Source organism: Hyperolius riggenbachi, chromosome 1, assembly GCF_040937935.1.
Source record: "Hyperolius riggenbachi isolate aHypRig1 chromosome 1, aHypRig1.pri, whole genome shotgun sequence".
NCBI classification, from domain to species: Eukaryota; Metazoa; Chordata; class Amphibia; order Anura; family Hyperoliidae; genus Hyperolius; species Hyperolius riggenbachi.
Genome location: NC_090646.1, coordinates 459,508,395 through 459,525,636, shown reverse-complemented (window position 1 = coordinate 459,525,636; position 17,242 = coordinate 459,508,395). Strand labels below are relative to the sequence as shown.

Genomic DNA, 17,242 nt, shown 5'->3' with positions numbered 1-17,242 from the left:
TGCTGGCGCTATATAAACCAACAACAATAATAATAATATATAACCGGAAATCAATGAGTTGTTTTTTTTTTTTTGCTGCAAATGTTCTATTAATTATCCATACTTTGCATACAATTCATTATATCATAATTTTTTTTTTTTGCTTTATTGTCACATTAATCCCAATCCACACTATCCCTCATAGGGTGCTCAATTTAATGTATCTGCTGCATTGTAGAGCATTTTGAGAGGATGCATGCTAAGCTTACAGTATGCTTTTGAATTGTGGGAAGAAAGTTAAGCACCCACAAGAAGCCTATGCAAATTTAGTGCTGTACATAGACTGTTCAGAGTGTGTCTTTAATAAGAATTGAAAATTGAAGCTTTCAAGGCCAGAGTGCTAAACACTTTGTAGCGATCCTTAGATTTTTATCATCAGTTTCATATAATCTTATCTCAAGATATATGCGCCTTCTGGCTATTTCCCTATCATCCCACAGCTGAGTTATGTGTAAAAAACAGTAAAATGTTTGGCAATCATTTGTAAATGATGGTTTATTGTAATTTATGTTTAGCATCTCCATAAAATGATTTGAATTATTTAGAAATCTTCCTAAGGCCCGGTTCACATTAGCGGTGGCCGTCCGGAATCGCCGTGCCGGAGCCGCACCGCTTGCAGAACGGACGGAACGGACGCACGGCATAGCAATGAAAGCCTATGCGTCCGTTCACATGCGTCCGTTCTGCCGGACCGGAGCCGGACCGGATCCGGGCCGGATCCGGACTCCGGCCTCCGTTCCAACATGCGCTATTTTTTGATCCGGCTCCTCCGGCAGCCGTATCCGGGGCGGAGCCGGACTGCACCATCCGGCCAATACAAACCAATGGGAACCGGAGAGCGCACAACACACTGGCTGAGAAATCCGGATGTTCTACCCCACTTCCTATGCGGATTGTTGCGGCGATATTGGATTGGGACACATGGGCAAGTATTTTGGAGTGGAGCAGCACAGCTGGATCCGGATCCGGAGATGTTGGCAGCATGTCGCAGGTGGAGGTGAGTGCTAAACAGCAGAGGGCCTGATTCCACAGGTCCCCCTTCTGCTGACCTCCCAGACCCCAACATTTTTTTTGTTTTTTACGTTACTTTTGCCAAACGGATCCGGATCGCATCCTGATGAACACCTGATGCAACCTGACCGGATCCGGATCGGATCCGGATCAGAACCGTACGGTTCCGATCCGGATCCGGTCCGGATCCGGTCAGGTCATCCGGTCCGTTTGGCAAACAACCGCAAGTGTGAACCGGGCCTAAGAGGTAAAGTTACAGTATTTTTAAAAATTAATTTTATGTTTTGGTTTGCAAATATTCATGACTAATGGTGGAGCACATTTACCAGTGTAAGCGCACAGAAATTCTGATGTTTTCTGATTGGTTGCTCACAGCAATACAAAAAAAAAGTATAAACATTTTCTCAATCTATTTTTAAGGACCTCATTTAACTCTGGACCACACCTCACTGCATACGTACATGAGAGCTGGGCGCAGGGTGAGCTGAATGACTGCTCACCCTTCTGCCTCTTAAATCCCTGGTAGCATAAAATACTTCGCAACTCGGAGGGATATGTAATTCGGGGTCCCGCCAGTACCCCGAATTACCCTTCCGTGTCCCGTGCAGTATAAAATGACTGCCATAGGGCACCTAGTTTTGGCGCTCAGCGCTGAGCACCTCGCACTGAAACCACTTGCTTCGACCTCACCAGTAGATTGTATTCAAACTCAGTGCTAGAAACTGCGTAAAATGCTAATCACAGGCACTGGTAGTGATTTATGCAGAAATCACACTAAAAGGTAGTAAACTGCAAGGTTGTCAGTGAAGGGGGAAACACCCTCCTGTCAATTCATATGAATGGAGTGGCAGACTTGAGCCCACTCAAAAAAAGTGACATGCAGTGTCTGGGTACGAGGAAGCACTTTCAGCTGCTAAGGTGTTTACGGAGTTCTTTCAGTTTTTCTATTGTGTCTGGAGAAAAAACTAATTTTAGAGAGTGGCTAAACATCTAATGACTGACACACTGCCTTGAAAGTGCCTGGAAACTGCTCTATGCAATTTCCACCAAGAAGCAGCAACTCTGTTGAGAGAGCTACAGTATAAATGAGTCAGTACCACACTACAGTAGGTTGCTGCCATTATAGGAGAATCAGTGAAAGGGTGCAACTATATATGAGGCACTTTTATGGGGGAATTAAAAATAATCTTTATAGTTATTACTTCTATAATCATGGTCTGTTTGGCATAAATACAGTGGTTTGCAAAAGTATTCAGCCCCCTTGAAGATTTCCACATTTTGTCACATTACTGCCACAAACATGCATCAATGTTATTGGAATTCCACGTGAAAGACCAACACAAAGTGGTGTACACGTGAAAAGTGGAACGAAAATCATACATGATTTCAAACATTTTTTACAAATAATAACTGCAAAGTGGTGTGTGCGTAATTATTCAGCCCCCTTTGGTCTGAGTGCAGTCAGTTGCCCATAGACATTGCCTGATGAGTGCTAATGGCTAAATAGTGTGCACCTGTGTGTAATCTAATGTCAGTACAAATACAGCTGCTCTGTGACGGCCTCAGAGGTTGTTTAAGAGAATCTTGGGAGCAACAACACCGTGAAGTCCAAAGAAGACACCAGACAGGTCAGGGATAAAGTTATTGAGAAATGTAAAGCAGGCTTAGGCTACAAAAACATTTCCAAAGCCTTGAACATCCCACAGAGCACTGTTCAAGTGATCATTCAGAAACGGAAGGAGTATGGCACAACTGTAAACCTACCAAGACAAGGCCATCCACCTAAACGCACAGGCTGAACAAGGAGAGTGCTGATCAGAAATGCAGTCAAGAGGCCCATGGTGACTCTGGACAAGCTGCAGAGATCTACAGCTCAGGTGGGGGAATCTGTTAGTTGTGCACTGCAAAAAGTTGGCCTTTATGGAAGAGTGGCAAGAAGAAAGGCATTGTTAACAGAAACACATAAGAAGTCCCATTTGCAGTTTACCACAAGCCATGTGAGGGACACAGCAACCATGTGGAAGAAGGTGCTCTGGTCAGATGAGACCAAAATGGAACTTTTTGGCCAAAATGCAAAACGCTACATGTGTCGGAAAACTAACACTGCACATCACTCTGAACACACCATCCCCACTGTCAAATATGGTGGTGGCAACATCATGCACTGGGGGTGCTTCTCGTCAGCAGGGACAGGGAAGCTGGTCAGAGTTGATGGGAAGATGGATGGAGCCAAATACAGGGCAATCTTGGAAGAAAACCTCTTAGAGTCTGCAAAAGACGTAAGACTGGGGCAGAGTTTCACCTTCCAGCAAGACAATGACCCTAAACATAAAGCCAGGGCAACAATGGAATGGTTTAAAACAAAACATATCTATGTGTTAGAATGGCCCAGTCAAAGTCCAGATCTAAATCCAATCGAGAATCTGTGGCAAGATCTGAAAACTGCTGTTCACAAACACTGTCCATCTAATCTGACTGAGCTGGAGCTGTTTTGCAAAAAAGAATGGACAAGGATTTCAGTCTCTAGATCTGCAAAGCTGGTAGAGACATACCCTAAAAGACTGGCAGCTGTAATTGCAGCAAAAGGTGGTTCTACAAAGTATTGACTCAGGGGGCTGAATAATGACGCACACCCCACTTTGCAGTTGTTTTTTTTTAATGTTTAGAATCATGTATGATTTTTGTTCCACTTCTCACAAATATATCACTTTGTACTGGTCTTTCACGTGGAATTCCAATAAAATTGATTCATGTTTGTGGCAGTAATATGACAAAATGTGGAAAACTTCAAGGGGGCTGAATACTTTTTTCAAATCACTGTAGATAGAGGTTAGAGATGAATGCAGCCATGATGATGTTGCACTTGTCCATTATGCTAAGGATGGGATTTCTAGGATTAAATTCCAGAACATTTTAGATGTGTCTTCCAGAACTGGGGCTAACAATAAGGCAGTTATCACATCTATTAATGGGCAAAAAGAGCTTAGTTCACCATGACTCTGGACGCAATGTTGAGAAGAATCTGGAATGGCTGAATAATCAGAAACAGATTTCATGCAGATGGCTTGAGTGCCCTACATTTTTTGAGTGGGCTCTGTGTCCACTGATGAGAGCAGGTAGGTATATCCTTGGAAAGAAGCACCAACCTCTACAGGCTAGACAATGGCACCTTGACTGACCTCAGGTGTCTGGGTAAAATCCTTGGACCCATTGTCAAACACTATGCTGGTGAATGGGTCATGGGCTCTAAATTGGGCACAACAATGCCTGGCCTCATGTGGCAAGAGTATGTAGGCTATCCCTGAAGAATGACAAAATTGTTATCAGTGATTGCCCCCCCCCCCCATGCATCTCCTTGCCTAAATCCAAGAGAACTCCTCTGGCAAAATGGACTAGCATACCGCATTATTTTTTCACTTTCATGCATCTTTGAATTTAGTCCTCAGGATAGGAGGCTAGTAATTTTCATTTCTTTCATTTTTTGAGCATTGTATATGTAAAAAGTGGAACAAAGAGAAGATCCAGGAGGTGGTTTCATTCCACGGCAAAGCCTTTATTTTCAGTTGCCATTATTGAAACTTGTATCCAGAACTTTAGCTCTAGGAATCGGTTCCTGATTCTTACAGGTGACAGTTGTTGCCTGTGTGTAAGTAGCTTAAGGGTGCCCATACAAAGTACAATAAAAAACATTCGATTTTCCCATCGAATGAAAGTCGAAAAATATATTTTTTTTTCAATCAAGAAATTCGAATGATTATCCTTTTTTTTGAGAAAAATCTAATCGGACATGCTGGTAAACTTTTGATGATTGTGTATTGTAATTGTATCATGTATGTTGAATTGTATGAAAAGATCTTTTAGATACTAATTGTAAGAATTGTTTCAAAGATTGTAATCTTTATTTGCATTGCCTTCATAACAAGATTAATGATTAAATATTGAAGTATGTGTATGATTATTATTATTTTATTATAATAAAAAAATTTTTTTACTGAAGTAAAGTAAGTTAGTCCTCATGAAGGAGAGTTCACAGGTACAATGCAAATGCAATTTTGGCCTTCTTCCTGTTAGTTAATAGAGCCATTTGTAATCGCTCTGTGGTAAAAATTCCCTCAGCAAAAAAAAAATCGACACAGTGAGGTAAAACACACCTATATAGTTGCTCTGAGGTAATATTAACTTCACAATAAATAAATTGAACCACTCAGAGGAAAAATACAGCTCAATAGACGCTCTGAGCTACAACTGCCGTCTGTATTAACTATCTGGGGTAAAATACAGCTCGAGCAGAAAATAAAACTTCTGATCAAATAAACTAGTAGATCGAATACTTTATTTTTTATCTCAATCTTTTTTCTCAATTAGATTTTTCAGCATATTCGATCATTTTCCCCAGATTTTCAGCCTAATCGAATGTTCGTGTATGGTACCCCAAAAACAACTGCAATTTTTTTCGATCTAACATGCTAATAGAATGAATTTATCTAATCGAAAAAAAAATTAAAAAATTGTACCATGTATGGGCACCATAAGACAGATTTTAGTGATGTAAATACTCCATTCATGCTTTTTTACGTATGATAATCAATATGCTTTTCAGGTATAAAAACATGCCTTTTTTCAGGCCTGTAGAAGTGAATGAAAAACATTGCTATAGGGTATTTGGATAAAAATAAGCATTAAAGTGGCTGTTCAGATATGCTTATTATGTAGATTATGTGTTATATTACAAGGCACAAGCTACAGCTCCACACTTTAGCAGCCACAGAATACACCTATTACCATCATCACTACTGCTGTTCAATAAAAATAATACTGAGAAACCTGAGAAACACAAATAACAGTGCTCTCCTCGGATCCTGCCTAGTATTCATCTTCTGCCATGTCTTTTTCTATGTACATATGTAATTAGCTGGGAAAATGAACATGTATGGTTATATACTGGTAGGTGATCAGAGGCGCCAGCAGAATAAAATTGATATAAAATTGTTAAAAATTGCCGTGAGGGAAAGTGGTGGACTTCCCCTCAATAATTAGACACCAAGGTCTGTCATCAAATCCAACGAATACATTTATTCAATAGTACTCCAAAATCTGCAATGCGTTTCGTGGGAACAGACCCACTTCTTCAGGCAATAAAACGGGGACAACAAACACTGTGAACAAAGGACAGAGGGTATTGCTATAAGATTGCCGCAAATTACAAACATACAAAAAAAAAAAAAAATCACAAAACGATGATATAGCAATAATCATATATCAAAAATCAGGATAATGGTTATGTAACAAAAGTAGGGACTAAATCCATAGGTGGCACATGAGCTGAGTGGAGTATCCAGACGTATACATAGGGGTATCAACATATGTACAGACAATAAAAGTTGATGAAATTATAATAACAACAATAAGTATAAAAGATAGGGACAAAAACTATATATACTAAGTTCATACGTTTGCTAGATCAAAAGCCATAACAATGTAAAACAGGATGATAATATATCAATGAAAGAACAAAAAGAAAATAAAAAAATACAATTAAAAAAAATTGGCAATTAAATTTGTACAGATTATAAAAAGGATGAAAAAATAGGGATAATATTTATGTGTTAAATACTTGAGGCAAAAAAAAAAAATTATATATATATATATATATATATACATATACATACATATACACATACACACATACATATATATATATATATATATATATATATATATATATGTACATACATATACACATACATATACATACACATACACACACACACATCGCTGTAGGAGTGTCCCAATATAGGGTGGAAACATGTGAAGGTCATGATTGACCCTATTTTTCCCGTCCTTATAACGTGAAGGGACGGGAAAAAAAGGGTACTAGGTATGTGCTTAGTGTCAAAGAACCCGTGGTTTTGCTAGTAAGAGATGGCCATGGTGTATAAGGTTTTGCATTAGAGATACCACCATTAAAGACAAGGCTATAGGAGTGAAGGATACAGAAAAGTATGAACATATGGGGAAAGATAAAAATAATAATAACACCACCTGGGACAGCGGTTACATGGTGCTAGAGTCATATTAATTAGTGACATGTTTAGGTGAACATATTGGGGCAAAACAAGGGGGGTTAAAAATAGGCAAAAAGAAGAGCATAAACAGCATAAATAACAGATGCAAACTTACCAGCAATCAATGTGCAGTGAATTTAGCACCTCTGTACTGGTCTGAGGATGCTGGCTGGTTTAAATGTGAAAGCAGAATGTCATCTAGCCAATGGGAAGGCTCGTTTGATGTGGGAGGGGGGTGTGGATGGTCATGGTGATATTGATCTAACGAATCAGACTGCGGTGAGCCGCTGAGTCTGATTGGGCTGCTCTTTTTGGTGGGAAAGTGTCATCAGTGATGCGTACTGTCATGGGCGGAGGGAAATTTTTTTTTTCCCTCCCTCCCTCCTGTATGGTTATATAGGAAGTCCCTAGAGCAGGGGTCTCAAACTCGCGGCCCGCGGGCCATTTGCGGCCCTCGATACAATATTTTGTGGCCCTCGCCGGCAAAAGCTTCCTTATAGTTCGCTTCAGTGCTTCCAAGTAATCCGCCGCATCCCCACCGCTAAACGAGGGCTGCAGAGCCCCCAAATCGCCCGGGGGGCAATCCGCCGGCATTTTCTGGAAGGGGCAGAGCTTTCAGCTTCAGCTGTGCCCCTCCTGATGTCGATCGCTGCACGGATCGCCGCCTCTCCCCGCCCCTCTCTGTGAAGGAAGAGTGAGAGGGGCGGGCAGAGGCGGCGATGCACCGCGATTGTGAAATTCCTTATGCAGCCCAGCCTCATCCTGACCTTGCCTCCTGCGGCCCCCAAGTATATTGAGTTTGAGACCACTGCCCTAGAGGAACACTGAAATGTACTTTGTATGTGCACCAAAACGTTCCAAATGGCAGACCTGCCCTTGGTCTCTTGCTTCAAATCCTGCTTAGGACACCATTCACACAGTGTGTACAGTATATATCTGTTGGAATTACCTGTATGTGTGCTGCTTTACATTAAAAACATTCATCTTGTATCTAGTATCTCACCAAAATTGTTCTAGTGTGAATGATTTCTGGAGTAGGTTGTTAGTTCCTTGGCTTTGTACTTAGTAATCTGTCAGCAATATATAAACATAACATAAATACTAAATACATAATTATTTGTTTGCTTCTTATCCATCCTATTTCATTAAGCCTTTACTGAAAATAGAACCTTTTTTATACTGTTTATTTATGATTTTTATGAATTTGTAAACAGCTAAATGTGCAGGCCAGCAATCAGATGGAAGAGAAGAAAGGTCTTCTTTGGATTCTTGATGAAGAAGTTCTCATCCAGGGCTCCACAGACAGCAAGGTTGTAGATCGTCTTTGTTCTTACTATGAAGTTAAAGGTGATGATAAGCAAGGTGAGTGGAGTGAAAAAACATAGTAATCTAAACAATTCTACATGCTATGTGAAAATGGAGTTAGCTGTATAGGGATTTTGATAGTTTTTGCATTTACATTCTTGGACTCTAGGATTTGTTCTACCTATGGCCTGGGACCCACTGGTTATCCCTGCTGTGCTTTGCAATCATGCAAACACTTTGGGCTGTGACCCCTGGGGCGATCTGTGATACGATTCATTGGCATTTGGAAGAGCTGTACCAGAAACTTACAGTGCGTCCAATTTGTGTATTTTCTTTATTTAAAACCTTTGTAAAGAAAGTTTAAATATTTACCTGACCTCATTTCCACCAGCTTCTGGCATGTAGCCCCACCTCTTGTGCTGGAGGGTGGGGCTAAGAGCCGAATGCCAGACATCGGGAGACCTGGTAAGCATCTCAAACTTTATTTTAAAAAAATCACAGTCACCCCCAAAATCACTGCAAAATCGCTTTTGAAACATGATTTAAAAGCATTTTTGCAGCACTCCTATCTCTTGTATTGGAGCGCTATCTAGATGACATCATAGAAGTTGAATGGTCAGAGCTTTCTGGTCAGGTGATCAGTGAGATGCAAATAATTCGGTTGTATATTTGGCCCTATTCCAAGCGGCATACTGCTTGAAAATTGTATGCCACTTAGAAAAGGGCCAAATGCACTTCATTAGGGACGGTCAATAAGATGCAAATAATCTTGAGTTTATGCCATATTATGCACATTTTATATGCAAATGTATGCAGCTTGAACATGAACCAATCAAATGCTGCTGAGGTAAAATGTTCAAGCTGCATACGTTTGCATAATCTTGCATCAACTCAAAATTATTTGCATCTCAATGACCATCCCTGTACTTCATGTCAGGCGCCGAGTGCATCCCTGACCTAATACTGTTGTATTCTCCTTTTCTATTACCTGAAGAAGCAGGACTATACCGGTGAAACGTGTTGCAAACATTTTGTGGAGTATATCAATACATTTATTCCTGTTGAAATTGACAGTTTTGTGTCTGCTTTAAGGAGGCAAGTCCACTGCTGTCTTCCAAGCATTTTTAACTAATTCCAAGCCCTTTTTATCCTTTTGGTGCCTCTGTTTACATTGAAAATTTCCAAGTTCATACAGGGTTATGTACATTTGTATGTAAATGCCGTTTGAAAATGGACCAATCAAGTTAAACATGGGTGGAATTTGATTGGCCCAATTTCAAGTTGCATAAATGTACATACAAATTTACATTTAATTGCAGGAACTCAGAAATGTTGCATCTCTTTGATCATCTCTACTTGATGAAAATCAATCAATCAAAGAATTTTGCTGAGCATATAGAAAACCAATACAACCAAAGGCACAAGTATAAACAAGAAAAAGACACATTTTTTGATGAATATGCAATATGTTCTGAATTTGAATTTACATTTACTAATAAAATAAAATGTTTCATAAAAAGCTTTGTCATGATGGATTTTGCGCTAGCTGCTCAGCTACCATTAATATAAGTGTGCTTGTTGTTGACATCCTTACCAGCAGTACAATAAATCTTTTTGGTGATATTGAAGAATTATGAATCATGAAGCTGATGTTCAATACAACATTTAGTCAGCTGACAGGTTTCTACTGAATAATCAATAATAAATAATGCACCATATCTCATGTTATATGAAGACATCAAATCTTACAAATAATCCAGTAATTGAAAATGACTTTCCTTACAGATAATGGACCTCTCCGTAAGTGTGAACAGCCTCTTCAATTTGAGATCCTCCATCAGCTTGGTAAAGATCCTGTTCGATATGATGCCACCAATTGGATCAATAAAGCCAAATTAAATCTGTCTGCAGAAAATGCAATCCAGATTCTACAGCAGTCCAAAGTGTGAGTGACAAGGTGTAAATATTACTGTGTGTTTTCTTTCTCTTTCATTGGAGAATATACAGTATATAGAACTAGCTGAGGGGAAAACATTCACAATCTGATATAAACCATTCAGATTCAAACTTTCCTAGACACCAAACCATTATACATCAGGTAACTGTAAATGGGAGGGCCACTAGACACCAGGAAACTGTTTAGGAGTGAGAGGAGGACTGCTCGACACCAGGGAACTGTAAAGGGGATGGGGGGGGGGACTAGACACCAGGGAACTGTATAGGGCAAAGACAGGACTACTAGACACCAAGGAGTTGTATAAGGGAGAGAGGGGCCACTGGACACTAGGGAGGAAAGAAGGACCCATATACAGGGGACAGTATAGGGGAGGGAGGACAATTATTAGACACCAAGAAACTCTATGGGGAGACACAAGAGAACTGTACATGGGAGGGAGGAGGCGGGACACTAGGCACCATGAAACAGTATAAGGGAGGGAGAGGGGTCCATTAGACGTCAGAGATCTTCGTAAGAGATGGAGATGAAGGTTTAACACATATGAATAGCAATTTATGATTCATGTGGTATAATTAGACTTTGCATATGCTTTTGATATTGCTACCACAATAGTCTGGTGCAGAAGCTGAGGATGCAGGGCCTAGGGGAAAATAGATGCACATGGATATACAAATGGTTAAAGGAACCCTATCAAACCAAGTGTTCTAAAATAACAATGTACAAATAATGTCTAAGTAGCTGTGTAAACATTTTCCTTCTTTTCATGCTAATTATCAGAGGCAAAAGCTTTAATTCATTGTGTGTAGATTTTAGCTAGGTTTGGAATGTCTCATTTGCATCGGTGAATCTCTGCAGTTTGACATGCTAAGAACAGTGCAACATTGAAGCAGACCTATATGAAAAACCTGTCAGGTGTCATGTTTCTCACACACACAATTACACATGTTTATGTTGCACATATGATACATTCCTCTGCTCTCTGCAGAGATCTCAGTCAGAGACAGGCAGAGCTTTCTCTCTCACACATAGTGTAAGTTAACAGATGCACTGTGAGAGAATTCCCCCTCCCCTCATGGCCCACTCTGCCGTCAGATTACAGCAGACTGCCGTCAGAAAAGTGTGAAAGGGATTAGATTACAGTAAAAAAAAATAAGCATTCAAGTGTACAGTATACACCAGTACTTAGCAGCACATCCCAAACAATTCCTATCTCAATTGAAAAAAACATATTAATCAATAGTGTTCCTTTAAGGAACAGAAGGCAAAGTGTGGGGGTAAATGGATCATAATCAAAATAGACTGTTATTAGTGGGGTCCCTCAAAGATTAGTACTAAATACAATCTTTTTCAATGTATTTATTAATGGACTAGTGGGTGGATTAGTGGATAAAATACTGGGCTGTTTCTAAGCACGAACCTTTCAGGCCTTCTCCTGCAGCACCACCAGTGGAAAGTGAATGCTGCAGATTACAAATGTTCTTCAATCGCGTCGCAATGTATCTGAAAAGTTGCATTGCCCATTAACAGCTTATAACTTATTTAGTTTAACGGGCACGTTTATAATGGAAGTGAGGCATACTTTCATTGTACTGTATGCCTCACTTCCATTATAAACGTGCCTGTTATCCTGTAAGTGCACTGCATGTAGTGTATTATCCCAAAGGAACCTGCCGCATCACACTGCACTGCAATCAATGGGATAGACCCATAGGAATATCATTACATCTGTGTTATGATGCGATGATATCATCTGTTGCAATGCAATAGATGTATGTCCTTATTCAATTCACTTTTCCTCCTAGGTAATACTTTTATACTTTATGAATAAAATGCCTTTTAAGCCACCAGAAAGGAAGAAAAAAATTAACAGTATAATTTACCCTTTTTTGGGGTATTTTTTCAATGGCTGAAAAGTGCTGAAAGGTTATTTTAACCACTTAAGTACAAGCAGTCTCTGCCCCTTTAATCACCGCACATACCTGCCACAACCGCCATCACCGCCACACGTCGGGAACCTGGGCCACCCTCTCTGCCGTCTCTATGATGGCAGAGTTCCAGGAATCGCTTTCATTGCACCTGGCTCTGTCGTTCAATGTAAGCCAAAGGGAGTTGCTTACATTGAAAGACAGGGTCAGGAGCCAATGAAATCGGCTCCTGACCCGCTCACAGGGCTCTGCCGTTATAGAGACAGGCAGAGCGAGTGAGCTGCGACGGGAGATGGCAGGGATTCAGTGGCAAGATCGGCAGGAGCGGGCGGATGCACGCAGCAGCGGTTGATTGAAATCTATGCCCTGGCAGCCAGATAGCCATCAAAACAGGGCGTAGATTTCAATCACTAAGGTCTGGAAGTAGTTAAAGAGACACTGAATTTTTTTTTTTTATTATATAATGATTTGTATGTGTAGTACAGCTAAGAAATAAAGCATTAGGGGCAGAGACATAAGTCTGTTATTGTTTCCAGTACAGGAAGAGTTAAAAAAACAAACTCCAGTTGTTATCTATGCAAAAGAGCCATTGAGCTCTTCTGAAGCTTATTATCTCAAGTGTCTGTAAATGTATTTTCTTTTGCTCTGCAGAGAAGGGTTCAAAAGTTCACTAGCCTTCTCTGTAAAATCGTTTAGAATGCTGAGTAGTGTGTAAAATGCAAATATTAGAGAATGATGCAATGTTATAAAAAAAACTATATATCTGAAAATAAAAATATGAGAATATTTTCTTTGCTACTAATGTTCTAGTAATTATCTGTACTACACAACCAATTCATTATATTCATTAATTTTTTTCCGCCTCAGTGTCTCTTTAAACAGAAGATGAAAAATTATATCCTAGGAGAAAAAGTGAATTGAATAAGGGCCATAGTGGGAAAGGACCCTGAGAAATCACCAATACTGGAATATGTTTATAAGATATTGTACAGCAGGGCAAGGGACAGTAGGAGGAGGTCACTGCCCTTGCCAGCTTACAATCAAGAGGATTACTTTATGTATTATTTATGCACTGATTTATCATTATATTCATTAGAACATCTAAAAAAAAAAAAAAAGAAAATTGTGTCATTTAACTGACACCTCTGATGCCTGGTGCATAAGAGCCTGTCACTGTGAGATGTTCCTAAAACCATGTTACTATATTTGATTTTGCACATCTCTTAATTGTACGGCATTATTTTAATTCTGAGATATTTGGTATTTTGCTTCCCCTTTATAGCTAAACATTTTTACTTATTTGTTTAATATTATAAGTACTTAGAAGAGAGGGCCACAAAACCTGAAATATAAGGTAATAAGCAGGTTAATGGGGAAACGCATTCCATTGCAGGCCGTGAGAAAAATATATCCCTGTTTCACGTGCTGTCAGGGCTCAAATGATTATCTTCATTAAAACTCACTTTCAGTCAGCTGACATTTATGGCTTTAGAGGGAGAGCGGGTACATGCAGCTCCGATAGAAAAGTAATCACAACATTATGCTTTTTACACCTCCAATCAATATAACCTGCAATGAAATAAGTTGAGACCATTTGATTTTGTTCATTTATTTGCGTAATGTCTTTAATTCCTTCAGTGGGAGAGAAAAGTGGGGGATTAGCAGAGGCTTTGGAGTCGGTTTTATTTGAATCTGGCAGAATTTATCAGCCGCTTTAGCACAGATCTTCTTTTTGCAATTGTTTTTCTCAGTTATGTGCTCACAGTAGGCTTGCCATGTACAGAAGTGTATGGAACAATGCTCCCTACTGATGTCCACACAGAAGAGTGGCAGATTTTATCATTGTGTAGCAATGACCAAACTTGAGGCCGGCTTTACTCTGGATGTTTGCGCATTGCATTGCACTGCAGAAATAAGGCTTCATATGAACCTGCGCCACAGCAGTGTCATATGCATAGGCCTGCCCCCTGGCTAATGACCTACTTCCTGCTGGACAGGAAGTATGTCACTGGGATTCCTGTCAGTCCACCCATTCTCGCTGTGTTGCACCATGCTCCCGTGCTCCTGTCATGCACACTGCCTTTGTCACCCATTGACTTGCATGCAGCAACGCGCTGCAGCCTTTGCATCGGCATTGTGACGATTTGGGTGCCTCCATTGTGCCACACCACATAGCATGAACTGTGCAAGCATCCATAAACTTGCATGGCCCTTGCAACAAACTCTGGCGGGGAACACTACTGCAGTGTGACGCAAAAATTCCAGTGTGCACGGGGCCTCAATCAAACAGAATGGGGCAGTTGTGTCTACCAAATGATCTGATCTTTTGGTGTGTGCATCATATGCAGCTTTTATTTTATTAATATAAGTAGCTTCATGTGACCACATCTTGAATATGTGCTTTTGTTTTCTTTTATGCATATTTAATCTTCTAGAAATTCAATTTATTTTATGGTTCATTTATTTTGTAAATAGAGACCAAGCATTTTAAAAAATAAAACAATTCTAAAAAAAAAAGCTAAGTAGGGCTTAAAGGACAACAGTAATGAGAGGAATATGGAGGCTGCCATATTTATTTCCTTTTAAGCAATACCAGTTGCCTGGCAGTCCTGCTGAACCTCTGCCTCTATACTTTTATCTACAGACCCTGAACAAGCATGCAGCAGATCAGGTGTTTCTGACATTATTGTCAGATCTGACAAAATTAGCTACATGCTTGTTTCTGATTTGATTCAGATACTACTAGAGCCAAATAGACCTACAGGGCTGCGAGGCAACTGGTATTGTTTAAAAGGAAACAAATATGGCAGCCTCAATGTACCTCTCACTTCAGTTGTCCTTAATGTTTATGTGCATCCAAGTTTATAATAACCAATTTGCAAATAATACTTCGCTTTACAGGCATGCAGGCCCACTCTATTCTTTCTTCATTCGCTTTGCCTCCATCTCTGATTTCTATAGCTTGCTATCACTTCCTGCACAGTATAGATGCCCAACTTGTATTGTTTTCATAGTTTCCATCTTCCCATGGAGGCAGGAAATTTGGACGCATGAGGCAGGTGGACAAAAAGGGCGCAGCCATTCACTCCCATAATAAATATCGTTTAATGGGCGCCCAACAGTAAAAAGGGCGCCGGAGAAAAATAACGTTTTACAAGCGGCGCCCGGAGACTTTTAATGTTTTATAACTGCTTCTCATGATTACACATTATTTAATGATTTATAATTTTTTAAACATTATTTTTAAACGAAAAACAGTACAATTTTTTTTAAAACATTATTTTTAAACGAAAAACAGCACAATATTTTTTAAAACATTATTAATGCTTATCACAGGGGGGTCTTAGGTTTAGGCACCACAAGAGGGGTCTTAGGGTTAGGCACCACCAGGGGGGTCTTAGGTTTAGGCACTACCAGGGGGGGGTCTTAGGTTTAGGCACCACCAGGGGAGTCTTAGGTTTAGGCACCACTAGGGGGGTCTTAGGTTTAGGCACCACCAGGGGGGGTCTTAGGTTTAGGCACCACCAGGGGAGTCTTAGGTTTAGGCACCACTAGGGGGGTCTTAGGTTTAGGCACCACCAGGGGGGTCTAGGGGTTAGGGGTAGGTACAGGGAGGGTTCTGTGTGATAGTAGGGTTAGGTATAGTTTTAGTAAAATTCTTATTATACTTTTATAAAACGTTATTATACATTTCACTTTTTAAACAGGGAAGATTAACGCTTTTACAATTGCCGATTTCATACACATTATTTAATGATTTCTAACTTTATAAAACATTATTTTTAAACAAAATATAGCACAATTTTTTTTAAACGTTATTCATGCTTATCGTTTAAAACCCTGCACCCTTTTTTCCCGACGCCCTTTTTTAACATACTCTCTTCCCATTGTATAACAATAAAAAGAGCAGCAGGAGAGAGAGCAGGATGAGCCAACTGCTCTGTCCTCTGCACCAATTGGGTCCTCCTTCGGACTGCATGGAGCATCTTCCTATGGTTATCCATGCATGGGGTGCCAGGTGTAAACAGTAAATTCATCTAATAGCTGTGTGCAGACCCCACAATTCCTGGTCTAACAAACTGCAATTGCAAATATAGTACAATATCCCCAAAAGCACAATACACTCTAAAGATAAACAGTAAAGTAGTGTAGGGCTATACCTTCTGACAAGTAGTAATGCCTGCTGTAATTGTACATCTATCAGTATATGCCCTGTATTTACAAGTGATATACAACGCAGCTATACACTAGCAATAAAGTAGGATTATGATAGACACAAATATAAAACGCTCAGACGGGCCTGATGTCATTTGAATGCATATTAAGGCTGTGTTCCCACTTGAGCTGAGAATGGACATTTTTTTATCCATTCTTCCCTCTTCACAAAACTGACAGTGACCGGCTCCTATTTTATAAATAGGAGCCATTATCATTTGTCACTCTGCAGCGTATCCGAGGGATCCATTTGTGGTAAGTGGGCTGCACTTCTGTGCAGTCCCTGATAATCCCGGGCCAGGCAGATGCATTTCCCATATAGCCTATGGAGGTAATCCATCTGCCCCAGGCTCCAGCCAGACCACAGCGGACCATCAGAGTGGACAATAAACTCCCGCTGGCTGCATGTGATCCAGCTTCAGATGGGAACCAAGCCTGGTATGAACCATGCAATATCCTGTCAGATGGATAGGTTGAATCGATTAATACACACAGACACACACACACACACAGGGGCGTAACTAAGTAGCTTGGGGCCCCCGGTGCAAGTTTTACATGGGGCCCCAAGGACTCTATTAATATGGAGCCCCAAACCTACCAAGGACAGATGTAGTGTCAGAGAGGTGTAATCAGAGTAAGGAAACCGTTTGTTAAGAATTACTATTATTCAGTGCACATATAGAGGAGTTCATAATTAGCAAAGATCCAATAAAAAAAACCGAATA

At 40.2% G+C, this 17,242-nt stretch overlaps 1 protein-coding gene across 1 annotated transcript in view; it reads left to right on the top strand.

Moving 5' to 3' along the window:
- Positions 1–17,242, top strand: part of LOC137520706 (unconventional myosin-XVIIIb-like) — an 816,938-nt gene that overhangs the window by 285,917 nt on the left and 513,779 nt on the right. Inside the window, exons 18-19 of the mRNA XM_068238990.1 lie at positions 8,330–8,477; positions 10,206–10,365. Of these exons, the coding sequence (XP_068095091.1) occupies positions 8,330–8,477; positions 10,206–10,365 (308 nt within the window). The remainder of the gene's footprint in view (positions 1–8,329; positions 8,478–10,205; positions 10,366–17,242) is intronic.